Here is a 16,254-nt window from a genome sequence, read left to right on the forward strand (position 1 = left end):
CTGGACCAAATGTTTTACAGGACCTTTGCAAAGTAATCGGCATTCATGAAATGGCTGGGATCCAGTAGGCTGAGGGTTCGGAGGCATGCCTCCCCTCAGATGTCGGCATATAGCTATGTAAAGAGGATACCAGACAAAGAGTCAGCAGTTTCATTTCCATATTACAGATGTCTCTGTACAGATGTCACTGACTGAGAGCATGACCTGAGGAGACTCTGTACTCGTTTCTTGTTTTACTTCTCTCTTATCCAGCTGTTCAGATAATGAATTCTGTGGAGTGGATCTGACCTGTACTGTGCCTCACACAGTCTCAGTCAGGGTCTCTGCTTGTTCATAGTCACACATGTATTTATTACCAAAGGCCCTTTACAACTCACTGAACAGATGCAGGCTTTCCAAAAGTACAGTTACCTGCCACTGGCAGCTGTAGTATCACATACAGAAAGAAAATGGATTTACTGGATGTTACTCGCTCTGAATTTTCTTTCTCAATTAACACTGCTTTGAGAAAGGAACATCATGACCAAAGAGTAGCACTGTTCCCTCACACTCCCTTAGGAAGCCAAACTCACATTTTCTCCAGAACCACAGAAAAGTGAGCAAGACCCATAGAGCTCTTTAGATCCCATCCCCCTTCTTTCCTCACTTTGTGAATTCAAGGAAGTACTATTCTCAAATATGAACTCTGGTAGAGACCACCAGTCTTTCTGATCACACCAGCCACGAGTCTAAACCTTCACAGGTCTGAGAGCCACAGGACACATTGCATGCAGAGGAACAAGGGAGCTCTAGGAACGGTTTACTCGCAGTTGACAACAATACTTCTCTAGAAAGAGAGGGAGAAGGATGAGTCTGGAATGGACATGCCATAGGGTCCTGAGATGACACAGCAATCTTGGTGTCAGGCTGCTGTTGGCTCATTTCCTCCCAAAGCTAAGGATTCAGATTATCCAGGAGTCCCTGCACGAGCACAGCCCTACTGCCGGTCCCTGGCAAGGACACTTGCCCTGCTCTTGAAATACCTCTGAGTCCATGCCACCTTTATATGTATGAGGACTTATGAGATAGCCTGGAAAACTTGCGCTTCATGAGAGACCTTTTAACTCAAAAGAACAAATGTAACTTATATGCAGATCAATCAAAAAAAAAATCTGACACATGTTACCACTCCAACTTTAAAAGTGGCTTCACAATGTGTGCAACAAAACTGGCAAAGAGCTCTAACAGTCACTGACTTACACAAAATTCAGGAAAAAATACTTCAGTGTAGATAAGGACTAGAAAGCAATCTTTGGTAGTCTTAACACAGGGTATTTTAAAATCTGTTTCTTTGCAATGCCATGGCTTTAGTTCTCTTGCGAACAAATACCATTTCATACACTGGCCTTAGGGTCTTAAAAACTGGAAAATAAATTGACAGTAGCAAAACAGTAGAATTGCAATAAAAATAGTACAGTGGAATGAAATGAACTTCTTTTTCCTTACAAACTACAATTCACTCAAGAAAAAAGGCAAAATCATTGTGAGCTAGGCATAAACAGAAAAGTGGATCTTTTTTCAAGCTCAGCCGTGACTGCAGAAACAGCTTCAGATTGCATCAGAGACAAAATGCAAACCAGCAACCACAGACTTGATTTTTTTTTATTTACCAGTGAATCTACAGAAACCACTTTATAGAAAGAACAGAGTGCTAGTATGGTTTGTACACGTCTATTAATTATCTTCTCTTTACCACTCTTGCTTGCCTTGCATGAAACACACAATTCTACACTGTTAGCGGTTTCAGTAGTTGAATGTGACTGAACTTTAGATTCAACAGAGCTGCATATCAGGGACAACATTCGCATTGACAGTATGGTATTGAACAACTGGTTCTTCATCTTCTATCAAGCTGGCTAAAGAATGGACTTAAAGATCATCACTTAAAGTGAACGTTAAAAAAAAAACATCATTCAGCAACTGACACTACCAAATGCAATAACAACATGGATAAAGACATTTCTAACATGTTTTTACTTTCTGAGTGTCTCCTTAGTTTTTCTTTTCTTTCTATTTATCCATGCATATATGTCATAGAAGCAGAATCAGTATAAATGGAAACAACATCAAAAATCTTAATAAAATCTCACTGGTTTGCTTTTACTGAGAAAAATACTAGTACGTATTTCTGAAAGAACAATTTTTCTGAAGGATTAGAGGGCATTCGTACAATGAGCTTCTTAAGTCATCATGGAAGAGTACATAAAGAATTTTACACTTTTTTTTCTTTCTTCAATTTCTTTATGAATCTTACTAATCCTGAGTGCTGATATGTGTAGTAATATTTCAGTCATTCTCCTTATCAGTGTCCTGCAAGCTCCTCACACAATGTGTGAAAAATTTTGTTACATATTCACACTAGGTCATGGCTCTTTTGGCTAACAGTACTAGAACAACATGCAAGTGTGAGGTTGCAGACTTTTCAGATCTCAAACCTTTGATATGAAATCAGTTTTGAGATTCTGAAGGTGGATCTCTTCACAGAAAGAAAGAAAAATTTCATTTGCTGTAAACTAATTAAAATCCTAAGCATTCTGGCAATCTACATCCCTGAAGCTACTTTAGAACAAGTGTCTTCATTTTTGCCTTTCTAAATTCATATATTTCTTTTGTTTAAGCAATGTTTCCTGTTGAGAATTCTTCTAAAAGCTCTTCAGTTAAAACATGATGGGTCATCACAGCACTGTATTACTTTCTGGGAAATCACAGCAAATGTACATACTATCTTTGACTGCACCTAGTGATGTTACTTCTTTGGGGAGATAATACTACATTCACTTGACAACAACAGGAAAATAACGGCATGAGCCTTACTGAGGATCTCCGAGTCCCACAACAGGAACGGCTGGCAACCTTGCTCCCACTGTGGCCAAAGAGGGTAACCTAGAGGCAGTCCCTTGTGTTGCACCCAGTAGAGGTCACTAGAGGATGCATCATGTCCTAATGGCAGGACAAAGCACTCTGACGGCAAGGGGAGAGATGCACGTTCCTGAAAAGCTCATCAATAACTGTCTAGGATTTACTGCCCGATAGACTCTCGCCAAAGAGAGGAATATGTGCCACTCCATGAAAGAACAGATAGGTTTAACTGGCTACATCTGAACACAAGCAGCAGTCATCCAGTTTAACAATATCGATACTGATCAGCGAAATATGTCTAACTTATTAAAAGTGTATCTACTACCTGTGCATTTCCAGATGCAGGGTTCTCTTTCTTTCTTCCACAGCTTAATACAGTCCACAAGGCGTGCCAGAGATATGAAGCTAAAAGGCAGAAACTACCTGCAATCCAGGAAGCATTTCTTTGCAGGCGTAAATCCATCCCTTTATTTTTAATCAACTGATTAACTTGGTTCTCCTACTCTAGCAGATGCAATTTGGCAGGCACGCTCAAAACTCTTCCCAACTCTGTAAGTACCACCTAGCTAGACAAGGCTCAGACACGCAGCAGGATCCCATCTCACACTTCAACACATTCCCTGAACCTATAAGGAAAAGAAGTGATGGCCTACTGACAAGCATGAAACAGGTGCAGGGATCTACACATGAGATGTGTATTGCATGGACTTGAAAGGCAATTACTCTGACATCCCAGAACTTCTCAAATGAAAGCAGACTGTTAGTGCAAACCCTTTGCAGTTAGCAGCTTAGGCCACAGGTCACCTTTTTTCCGCTTTAACAGGCAAGAAATGGAAAAAAAATACCCAAAGAGCAAAATTCAAGACAAATACTTAAAATGTGTCATGGTGCACATGCAGAGGAAGGTCAGTTTGAAATGCCATGGCTTTACTATCTACAGTCCCTTCTGTTCCTGTGCTTGCAGTCTATCTACATTGCTCCCATATCCAAACCACTACCATGCAGAAAGTGGGTCCTAGCTGTCTCCCCATCTCATATCCAGCATCTGCTCACCTGCCGACCATCAAGTCCTTGATCCAAAGGATGGGGGTGCCTGATCATTTCAACCACATGGATGTGAGACTTTCAATATCATCAAAGTAACTTCTTTCCTCTAAAATTTCCAGAAACAGCTAGACTGCTTCTGCTGAATTTTCCCAAGCAATTCAATGTGATGCAAATTTTGCTTGGAAAATTTTGGCTTGAGCAGCCAAAAACCTGGGAAATTTTTAAACAACTGAAAACAGGATCTTAAAATTGGAAATGGTAAGCAACTTTAACAAAAATTCCTGCCACCAGCTCCATTACAAGCTCAGGGAAGCTATTTTGCTTCTAGAGATAGAAAACTAAAAATCTGAGGAACAAAGCACATCATAGTTTATTGTCTTATATATAAGGATATATAGAAGGATTGTGAAGGATCGTTACATAAGGTCTTAGGTCTATATATAGGAAAGGAATCCTTACATATAAGGATTATACATCTTCTGTGCAACAGGTGCCCATTACTACAGAGTGAGAAGAAATTGTAGAGTCCTGCATCTGGGCAAGAACAACCCCATGTACCAGTACAAGTTGGGGACAGACCTGTTGGAGAGCAGCGTAGGGGAAAGGGACCTGGGGGTCCTAGTGGACAGCAGGATGACCATGAGCCAGCAGTGTGCCCTTGTGGCCAAGAAGGCCAATGGCATCCTGGGGTGTATTAGAAGGGGTGTGGTTAGCAGGTCAAGAGAGGTTCTCCTCCCCCCCTACTCTGCCCTGGTGAGGCCGCATCTGGAATATTGTGTCCAGTTCTGGGCCCCTCAGTTCAAGAAGGACAGGGAACTGCTAGAGAGAGTCCAGCGCAGAGCCACGAAGATGATTAAGGGAGTGGAACATCTCCCTTATGAGGAGAGGCTGAGGGAGCTGGGTCTCTTTAGCTTGGAAAAGAGGAGACTGAGGGGTGACCTCATTAATGTTTATAAATATGTAAAGGGCAAGTGTCATGAGGATGGAGCCAGGCTCTTCTCCGTGACATCCATTGACAGGACAAGGGGCAACGGGTGCAAGCTGGAACACAGGAGGTTCCGCATAAATATGAGGAAAAACTTCTTTACGGTGAGGGTGACCAAACACTGGAACAGGCTGCCCAGAGAGGTTGTGGAGTCTCCTTCTCTGGAGACATTCAAAACCCGCCTGGACGCGTTCCTGTGTGATATGATCAAAGTAATCCTGCTCTGGCAGGGGGATTGGACTAGATGATCTTTCGAGGTCCCTTCCAATCCCTAACATTCTGTGATTCTGTGATTCTGTGATTCTCTGCTTGTGTATTTATCTGATCAGATAAATAATAAGAGAAGAATTTAAAACACTCCCTCTGGCTGTTGAGAAATATGACTAGCGGAAATCTCAAATACTAAAAATTCACAAATCAAACTACGAAAATCACGACATCATTTGAAAAAAGTCAAGAGATTAAAAAATTATAATGACTGTTGTCCTTTCCTTAGCCAACTTCTGGCTTCTGAGACTTCAAAGCACTCTCAAGTCACATTTTGAGTTATCATGTAGCTGTTATGTTGGAGAGGATGCGTTTAGTTGTGGGTTTTTTCAGTGGGGATACTCCTCTCTCTCTTTCTGAGAAAGACAGACATATATTCTCATAAGCATAGGAACGGGGAGCATTAAGTAAAACAAAGCTGCCTGAAAACATGGAATCGCACACATTGCCACACAACAATGGAGTGCCATGAACTTGGGACCTGAAGAGTGCACCACAGAAAGGACATTCTGTAAAGCTGCACCAGGCTGAGGCTGGCAACACGACACCCGATGACAGCATTTCAAACAAGCTGAAAAGAAGGTTAGTAAAAAAAACTGGGCCCAAACTTGGCTGAAGTCCACTTACACTTTGCTGAGCATACCAAGCCAAGCTTTAGACATGGTGCTTTGATTTCAAGGCTGAAGAAAGCCTGGAGGGTTTTCATCTCTTCTTCATTAGTTAAGAAGTCTCACTGCAAATGTACAGAATCCCTTGCAGGATTTTGTTAAAGAGTCGTTCTTGATTAAAATTGTAAAACAAGAAATAGGTTTCTGTCAAAATATTCAGATCAATATCTTGAACAGTGTTTGGGGGCAGAGGAAAGTTATTTGGTGTTAATTATGCAATAGTGATCATTTTGTTTCCTGTTCGAAATACTGCCATGACCCTGGCCTCCTGTGGATGGAAAAAGGAACTTGCAAAGGTATCATTACCAACACGGTCGTTTCCAACACAGAGGCTGCAGAGAAAGTAACTGCTAGAGAAATTGTGGTGGTGGTCAAGAGGGAGAAAGAAGGCTCAAAGGAGACAAGGCTGATCACATCTTGACAGGAGACAAGGAATTAGAGGACAATTAGCCATCCCCAGGCCTTGAACACCAAATATTGAGTACATCCAACAGTTCCAGCTGGGCTAAATATTTAAAAGTTAGTCCTTAAACTGATTTCAGAATATCATCAAAGGGATACTTTTGCATGGAAAATTGTATTTCTAACTCAAGAAACAAAATACCAATGAGAAGTAGTTTTTCCACCCTTGTAAAAAAAAAAAAATCAAGAAAACAAACACCTGTCCTGAACTGAAAGTACTCCAAATGTCTCCCGAACTTCAAAATGAACTGGCATAGCAACCATCTATTCAAATAAAACTAGCTAGTGGGAGGTTTAATCCTCATTAAATTATTGTTTCCTTAAAAGAGCAGGACTAAGAAGCCCTGAAATATGGCAGTAAGGAAAAAGCAGCTCTGCTTCTTGCCAATTCTGTTCTTTCAAGGAGGATAGCAAGGGCAGTAGAGCTATAGAGCTACTAGAGGTTACTGCTTACACAACAGTAAGTTGCAATTGACAAAGTCACATTTTTTTAGCAAATGTTAGGATTCGCATTAATGTTTACTAATAATGGCAGAAATTCTATTCTGGTACATAAGACTGTGGTTTAACTAATTTAATACATCTCAGCTTATGAACTGAACTGCAGTAAATGACTAAGAGTACAACTCTGCAAATGTAAGGTAAAATCATAGTAAAAGAAACATTTCAATCAATGAGTTTTACCAATGCCTTCTCTTTCCGCTTTACACCAGACTGTAAGTGTGCAAACAATCAGTTGCCACTGTTCAGTGGACAGCAAGTAATGCATTACCCACAACAGTTCAGCTGTATCTGAGCTCTGGCTAAAGGTCCTTCACAATGCTTACACCTCCAAGGGAAAGCTTGCTCATGTACACACACAGGGAGCATCTCTACTGTCATAGCATACTGCCTAACTGAATGTACTGGCACCACATAGCAAATAAGTAAAAGAGATGGATGTGGTAAGCCAAGGTAATGGCCAAGTCTTGTAGATGCAAAATTATAAGATCCAGAAACCCTACAGTTACACTGTCGACTAGTAATAGCTTCAACTACAGGAACTGCAGCTGTAGCTGTAGCTCTCTAGGTTGCGAGAACTTTAAGAGCAGTGGCATTATGTTTGCGGAGAGACCCTGAATTTCAATTCTGCTTCCCTGGGTGGTCTGCCAGAGTTCAGAAAGCTCTGAAGCTTCACTTAGGACAAGATATAGCTTTTGTTGAATGTTTATTTAATATTGCTCTCCTGAAAAAGTGGTCATGTAATTATTATCCAATGTGTGTGGGTTACTTTTGTTATTAACTTGGTAAATAGGAGCCTAGGAGCTTCTATAGTTCTGAATGTTTCTAATAGAAAAGAATCGTGCTGCACACATCTGAATCACAGAGACAGGGTTTAAAAACAAGTCACTGACCCTGAAGAAGATAATTTGACAGCATTTAAAACTGAACAGTCATTAGGGAGAGGGAGTTTGTGTCCCAATTTCAGATAGCAATTCAAAATTGAACAATTGGTATTGCATTCTCACACCCATCGTTAACCAGGTAAGAGCCAGAAGGAAGAGACTGCAGGTTTGCTGATCAACAATGCACAGCTTTGGCTGGGCCATCAGAAGCAGTGTAGGTGGGGAATGTGGAGCTCATTGGGAGCTAATGCAGCTGGGTAAATTATGCAGTAGTTTCACAATCAACTTACCTTTGCATAAGCTGGTGCTGTTGTCAAAAGAGGTGGTTTCACCATCTCACACCTGCTTGTTCCCACCCTGTGCCATCCCCTTCCTCATATCAGCACAACGTCTTGGTGTGGCTGTTCAGTGCAATCGGTCAAGGACAGATCTGGATTTTTATTCTTTTTTTTTAATCTGGTTCTCACACATGAAAACCATTCCTATAAACCAAAATGTCTTTCACTTGTTAATGTATAACCTGAAGCAGAACTTCGTGTTCATTCCTGAAGCCAGAACTTAGCAGAGATACAAAGACACGTGCTACCAACTGTACAAATGGGAGGCAAGAGGACATTCTCAACAAAATACATGTAAAACAGGTAAAGAGCAGTTTTGACACGAGTTACTTCGCGTCATCCTCTCCAAGAGCAAAATGGTTGTGGTGGAGAGCTGGTGTGGCAAAGAGTGCCATCTAGGGGACTGCAACACTGCAGCTTGTTCACAGTACCAAGATGTGCATATTACACGTAAAATCATTATTCATAATTGATGGTCAACAATTGCTGCATTTGCTTTCCGTAGTTGTATTTTAATGGCTCTGAAAATATTTTTCTTTTTCAGATTAGGTTTATGTTTTTACAAGAGTATACTGTACTGGAAGATGAAAATCATGTTTGCTTATTTTATAAAAAATATATCTAGAAAAAATAGTTGTTTTGAGGAAGGGGATCATTTTCTTCTTTAATTATAAACAATTCATTTCAGACAGCGTTATTTCTTCTAGCAAGTACACACTTCGACCACTCTCTTCTAGATGGTCTCTTGAGTTGTAACCCACTCCCATTGAAGTGAATAGATGTTTTGTCACTGCTTTCAAAGTGAGCAGGACTTCATCCACAGAAATTATGTACATATGCCCACAAGCATACACATGGAAATGCATACACCTGAGCAAAGTTTACTGTATTCCCTGCCAGCACAATCTGCTTTCTTTCCCTTCCTGATCAGTACAATAAAACTGCTTGTCAGGCAAGCAGACCAAGCTAAGACCTTTCAAAGGAAGGTCTTGGTTTTCCTTTCATCAATATTAACAGCACAGCTAGGGCCCAATTCTGTATCCCATTGAGAAATTCCTAAAAAAATTGTGTGAAAGTTAAATTTTGCAATTAACTTCTAAGTCTGTAAAAGCTTAGGAGAAATATAACTAATGTTTATGTATCTGGAAACCTCACCCCAGTGAGGTATATTACCAGAGTTCAGTTGGACTGCCTTTCACCTTTGAAGTCATGTCCCCAAGAGACTGATGAGCTAAAATGGGAATACAGAACTATTTCTCCAGCTTGCAACTAACCACCAGCTGTTCATCTAAATGGATTCCTTTCTCCCCTACTGTACCTCCAAACTCTCCCTGCCTTCTGTTACAGTGCTCTTAACAAAGAGCCAGTTCCAACCATTAGACTGAAGAAGTAAACATCAAGGCAATGGGTTAGAGATTTTGCAGAAAAAAAGTGGGGAAAAATCCTACCACCTCAGCTAGTATCTGCAACTCATCACCAAACTAAGATACATTAACACAGGCAGAGCAGCTCTCATAGCCTTTTTCCTGACTCTAAAGAGAAAAAACTCAGAGGAAGAGCTACATGGCAACAACAACAGTTTTTACTTTCTCACCTGAGCGAGTTGTGATTTTTCACGCTGAAAAAAAACTATCTTAAAAGAGCCAATAATATCCTCCAAACCCCGACCACCTAGATTTATTTTTTTTATTCTCATTTTCACTGTTAACACTAAATGAAACTCTCTAAAATAAACACATCCTACTTTTACGAGACATGCTTTGTTTGTTTTAATATACAGATCATTATCTTTCTCTACAAAGTAAAAATTGTGGTAGCTTACTGAAGACTGGAATAATTTTTGTACAAAGTCACCCAGCAGATTAAGAAATACCAAAAATTCAATTTCTTGAGTTGTGAATACAAATGCAAACATCATGAAATTTACTTTCCACCAATGCTCCAGGGTATTATTTGACACAAAAATAATCAGAATACTTGAAAAACTGCTCTACCATATCAGCACAATCAGCACATAGCCACAGCACAAAATTTTCAAGGTGTGTAAAATTAATTTCTCATTGCCCTGTTGCAAGCAGATTTTCTCAGTTCTTGTCTAAATGACATGTCAATTAGAACACTGGTTCCTCTAGACTGTCCCATAGAAAAAGCAGAATACAAGGAAATGCGTTGCTATTTCTAAACACATTTCAGCTGATCAGAGAGTCATTTTCCTGCCTGAGAGCCCACACTATGATGCCCAGCACTGTTCTTACTGGAGACGGGTGCAGCACAGAGCTCCACCAGACAAGACTCAGCCCTGCAAGCACGGCATGCAGCTTGTAACCATGCCTTGCACCCCAGTTAATGGGGAGCAAAGGACAAAGCTGCCTTAGTTCCTCTGGGAAATCTGCTCTTTCCATGGGATTCATTCAGTCTCCGCTAACTCCAGAGCTGTTAGACAGGACAAATGCTTTCAAAGCATGAATCCAACAAAATCCATGTTTACCTTCTGATTTTGAAAAGCTGCAGAACCACACAACTTCTTTACAACTTCTGAATATAAGTTGAGCTGTAAATGAACGCCAGAATAAAAACACACGTGCTTGCTTCTATGAGTCCAAAAGATTAAAAGATGCTGACCAGTCTCTCGCAGGTCAGGATCTTTTGCAAATGCAATACATTTTCACAGCTGATAGTGAAAAATTCAGCTCAACTGGGAAACACACATAGTGAACTCTTTAACTAGCTGAAAGAAGAAATGGACAGTGCTTTGGGAAGACAAAATTAGTTATGCGGTTGGTTAGTTACCTTTTCATCTTCTGTTCCAGAATCTGATTCACTGAATTTTTGCTCCTGAAAGCTTGTAGTCCTCTTCATTTTTTCCATGCTCTGAAAAAAGGCTGTTTTTTCCAGTCTGTTGCTGTTGTATCGTGTATGGATCTTTTCCAGCCTGTTAATCTTAAGTAGCTTCATACTATGCCCTGTTAATGTAGTGCCTGTTTTCCTCTCCACCTTAGATTCGTAAACCAGTGAACACTCGTTACTTCTCATTTCTCCTCCTTCTTGGCTGTAAAAAGAAAGACAAACAAGAGACATCAGTGTTACTCATTCATTTTAGCTTAGAAAACTGCCATTGTTGCAATACTTTGTATTTCAACTCTCTCTCCTTACATTTTTTGAACCAATATACAAATAGAGAGTTAACAGCACTAGCGCTTCACAGAGACCATTCTACCTACTCGTCTACATTCAACACCAGATAATTCAAGCAGGCTACAAGACCAATGTAATTTAATTGGTTCACAGAAACTATTTAGCTCTGTCAAATCAATATATATCGCTGTTGCTTGCAGACCTTGCTTATGGGTCACTCCCCACTTTTTAACCACTTCAGTGGTTTCCTGTTGCTCAATGTGTTCTCTGTCTCTCTGTTGGGAGCTCCAGCGAGTTGACATGTAGGGACCCTGTTATTAAGTCCATTAAGATTTTAGATATTAAACAATGTGGTTTAGGCCTGAACACAGTCCTTCCCTCTCCTCCACTATCCTATACCACGGAAATAGGTAATTGCCAAAATGGTGGTGATTTCGGGTCCTCTATTGAAGGCTGCAGAAGAGCACAGTCCTCAGCCGAGTTCCTTCCTACTGTAGGCCCTCACAATGTGCCTACTACTTATATGATGCAGGATCATCGAGGCTTGTCTAACGGTAAGATTGGCCAGAAAGTTATTGCAAGTCAAGCTGCTAGTTTTGATTAATTCTGTGTAGAAGGGCTTTCATTCCACAGCAAGGTGGTGGGTTCCCCCTCTTCCCAAGTAATCACTTGGTTGCACTTGGAAAATATGTCCTTTTGCACAACTGATTTTCAAAGAGAAACTACTCTAAAATTTCACTTAGCAACTCAGTGTAGACCCAGGAAATACAGGGCTAAAATGTTTTCGTTGTTATTATTGCAACGCTTCCATCACTATACTGGAAACCCAGCTACAAGAGCATGGTGCTAATGCTTTAGCTCTAGAAAGCTGTATCTGGTCAATTTCATTACACAGCTCATGGTTTTCATTTTAACTTGCATAAATACCATAAACTATACGGCATAATTAAGAATGTGTATACAACCTTACAGTCATTAGCAGCAGAGAAGAAACAGCTTTCAGTATACAACCAGAGACCAAATTAAATCAGTTATTTTTACCTGAACACCTTCCAACAGAAAATGTTCCTCACTGTGTTTTGACCCCACATCCGTGCACATGCAACAGATTAGATCTATACCTACATCAACTAACTGCACTGCCCATAGCTAGCCCTCCAAACTCTTCCCAGATGCGAAAGATGCCACATGCTATCACATGAGGCACAGGAGGTGGGTTGCTAGTGGTGATGTTTGTAGGTGATGGAGAGCAAAGGACAGTGCAAGCTTGCAGCTTGCAAATAAGCCTTCCAGAGCATTCCTGCCACCACATTATTGCAGCCCTAGAGCACCCTGTCAATATACAAGATGCAGGGAAACCAGCATGGGCAAGTGAGACATTCATCATCTGAACAAGTCATGTACCCAGTATGTGAAAATGCCAGATCTGCCGCTTCTAGCCTCCATCACCAGCTCTCAAGGCCCTGACACCCCTTTCTATCCCCTCTAGATAAAAGGACACTTCAAGATACTTTCTTCCCTAGTTTCTCAAGAGCAGGGTTTTTGAGTTTTCCTAAACACACTGACAATTGCAGGTGACATACCACAAGAGCTCAGTCTAACCTTCAAGCCATTATTCTACAGATCCTTTGATTTACTCCACACCAAGAGGTGATGCAACATACTCCAAAGCTGTCACAAAAAAGCAGGTGATATTTCCAGATTCCGTCCCACTACCACCATGTCTCCAGCTACTCAAATCCCATGGAGTGTTTGAGAGCAACCTGGCTGTGAAGACCAGTTCTGCCCTGACGTGACTGCAACCAGGGAAAGATGATTCAGGTTCTCCATAGCTCTTCAAAGAGCACATCATCCTCTAGGTTATGACCACCAAATGTGGCCATCCGTCTAATGAGAATGACATGTCCTACTGAAAGGACATGTTGTTCCTTCAAGCTGACTGATGGGTCAGTTATCTGGGAAAATATTAATGGGATGGCAACCCCAAAGGTATTACTGGGTTCTGTTACCAAACAGAGACTAGGATTGAGTCCAAAAGTGATTGCCCCCTCCCCCATTATTACCTTAATATATCCCTGAAACAATAAGCTGAACAACAGAAAATTTCTGAGCTGCACATAGCAAAATTTGTTTGCAAGTGCCTTCTCCACAGCCCCAGAGAAGCAATCCCACCCTGGTCATGTGCTACTGAACAGTGGGAGGCTATGGCCCTCCATCTTATTAAACAGAAAAAGAAAAAAAAAGTGTGCAATTGGGTGTCAAACTCCTTTTCCCCCAAAGAAGGATGAAAACCTTCCCCCCCATCATCTATATTTGCTAACTTTGGCCTAGGAGATCGTTTCTTCTGAGTCTTCCTCAGCAAGCCAGTCTCTCACTTCACGCCAGATAGCTTGCTTCATGAACCACATCTTCAGTTACACGCTGAGAAACCGCACGTACATCACAGAAACTTGCCTAGCAGTATGCAGATGGGGTATATACCTACAGTCCTACCACTTATTCTACACAATAGCAGCATGTGCACAATAAAAATATAAACATTAATGTTTTTAAAACCAGTGGGAAATAGAACAGGCAGGCAAATAGGTCTCAGCCAAAAAGAACCCATAACCAGCCCCTTTTTCTTTTACCATCTGTTTTTAGATCATAACCTCTTCAGCCAGAACTAGGTTTACATGACAGGCCCTAAAGTATTTTGCTCAAAACTCAGTCCTTCGGCCTCCATCTTCAGTTCAAATAAAAACTTTATTTCTGACCCATTGGTCATTTTGAAACCAGCCATTTTCAAAATTTAAGCCTGGGTACAGGTACCGTTAGCCAGTAGCCACACTTGTTTACCTCCTAATACATCTTGGCATTAGACTGACCAGAGTTTTACAAGCTGGGAACGATTATGTAACGGTGTATAATTAAACCTAAATATATAATTTAAGAAAGAAAACAAGATGTAATGTGGAAAGAATTACCAGTGGGTCAAGCTCATGTGGTAAATTAGGAAGCAAATGGTACCGCTTACCATGCTTTTCTTTCAAATACAACCTGTCCTGCATTCTGCGTAATACAAGGGATCTATTTTCTTTATTAAAAAAAAATAAAATTTATTGGTAGCTCTTCAACTGAGAGCGTAGTTTTCACATATTTCAACAAATGACCAGGTGGACCCCCAAATACACAGACTTGACCACATTGATCAGCATGACCCCAAAGCAGCCCCACAGTGCTTCAGGCCATTTGAACGGGGCCGCTGTGGCCCTGCCCTTCCCCGACCCCTTCCCCAGGCTTGGCTGCGCAACCCCGCTGAGGCAGCGGGCTGACCGAACACCTGCGCACTTACAAGGCCAGCAGTGACAACCCGACGCTGCCCTGGAAATCAGGCCTGAGAGACCACGGAGATACTGCACACCCCAAACGGATTTTTCAACATCTTATAGCAAGGCAGACAATCAGCAGCGTGGGTTACACACACAACTAAGGGTGGGCGGGCCCCTGCCTCTGGGGAATTTGCCCCGCAATGCCCTGGGAGGGCAGGAGCAGACTGCAGGCTCCCCTCAGGCCACCATGTTGTCACCAGCCCACAGGGGCCTTCCCGCCCCTGCCGGAAGACTCCGCGGCGCAGGGCGCGCCGAGGGCTCGGTAGGGACGTTGTCTCCTTCCTCCCCTCGAAGCCAGCGAGGCTCCCTGCGGGGCGAGAAAACGGCGTCCACCTCCCTCCGCTGTTGGGGCGGGGAGCGGGGCCGGGCGGACTACAGCTCCCGAAGGGCTGCGGGTCCCGAGGGCCGGCGGCCTCGCTTCCTGCCCCGGCCTGGCCTCCCCTCGCCACACAGGCTCTCTGCGGCGGGAGCGGATGGAGGGCGCCGAGAAGGAGCCCCTGGTGCAGTGCCCTGTGTGCCTGGAGGAGCTGCCGGGCGCCCACATCAACTCGCACCTGGACCAGTGCTTGCAGGCCGGGGAGGGCGAAGCGGAGCCGGGCTCGTCGCCTCCGTGCAAGCGGCCGCGCCTCGCTGCCGCCCCACCGGGGAGCCAGGCGCAGGGGGAACCGGAGGAGGCCCGCCCGGCCGCCGCCACTCCCTCCGTCTTCTCCCTCTTCCACAAGGGCCGCGGCGGCGGGCAGAGCCCGGGAGCCCCCGGCAGGAGGAGCGGGGCGGGGCGGGAGGAGGCCGCCGTTAAGCCGGAGGACGGAGGCTCACGGGCGGCGGGCAGCGGGGCGGCGCTGCGCGGGGAGAGCCTGGCGCAGAAGCTGGAGGGGAAGCCCCTGGCCGAGCGGCTGCGGCCGGACACGCTGGGGGATTACGTGGGGCAGGAGCGGGTGCTCGGAGCCCAGACCCTGCTGCGGTCCCTGCTGGAGTCCCACGAAATCCCCTCCCTCATCCTCTGGGGGCCACCGGGCTGCGGCAAGGTGAGTGGCGCCGCCGGGCCACGCCGTCGTGCGCCCGCCCTGCCCTGGCCCCGCCGCCGGGCCCGGGAGGGCGGCGGTCAGCGACCAGGCACAGGTTCACACCGTGCAGCTCAGGGTGAGCGCTCAGGCCCGTTCTCTGTTTCATGTGGCTTTCCACGCTGATGAACTTCAAGGGTGGGACCTGTTTATTTTTCTGAACTCAACTCTTTTTTTTTCTCCTGTCTTCGTGGCTTCTTCCGTGATGTCTGTATGTTGGCTGGTGCCCACAAGTTTTCACTTGGATTGCAAAAACACGACCTGCCTCCTGAATAAAATAGAAGTGGCTCACCCCCACCAACCCCCCTCCTTGCAGCTTGCAGTTTGGTTACGCACACCCTTGTTGGTTTCACGTAATTTAGAGTTGGTAAACTCCAAAGCCCTTAACTAAAACACAGAAGCGGAGAAGCTTAAAAACAGCAACAAAACAGAATCTGTGAAAGTGTCTAAGAAACGGGGTGAAATACTAGCAGTGTAGGGTTTAGCTTTAGCTCATGAATTCTGCCCCCTGACAGAAGGCAGCTCAGGTGTCGAAGGAAGCTAAGGTTGTGGCTCTTATCCACCTATAAACAAACCCTCTGAAACTGATAAGTCTTCGCAGGGTTTGACTGCTGCACGGTCTTGTTCTGCTTCTTTT

At 43.5% G+C, this 16,254-nt stretch overlaps 1 protein-coding gene across 2 annotated transcripts in view; it reads left to right on the forward strand.

Moving 5' to 3' along the window:
- The first annotated feature begins 14,940 nt into the window (after positions 1-14,940).
- The window catches only part of WRNIP1 (WRN helicase interacting protein 1), a 33,705-nt gene continuing 32,391 nt past the window's right edge, over positions 14,941-16,254 (forward strand). Inside the window, exon 1 of one of the 2 annotated variants that reach the window (XM_068395821.1) lies at positions 14,941-15,581. In XM_068395821.1, coding sequence (XP_068251922.1) covers positions 15,030-15,581 — 552 coding nt within the window. In that variant the 5' untranslated portion in view covers positions 14,941-15,029. The remainder of the gene's footprint in view (positions 15,582-16,254) is intronic. The other variant, XM_068395822.1, reaches the window with a different exon arrangement.

This window comes from Nyctibius grandis, chromosome 3 (assembly GCF_013368605.1).
Source record: "Nyctibius grandis isolate bNycGra1 chromosome 3, bNycGra1.pri, whole genome shotgun sequence".
NCBI classification, from domain to species: domain Eukaryota; kingdom Metazoa; phylum Chordata; class Aves; order Nyctibiiformes; family Nyctibiidae; genus Nyctibius; species Nyctibius grandis.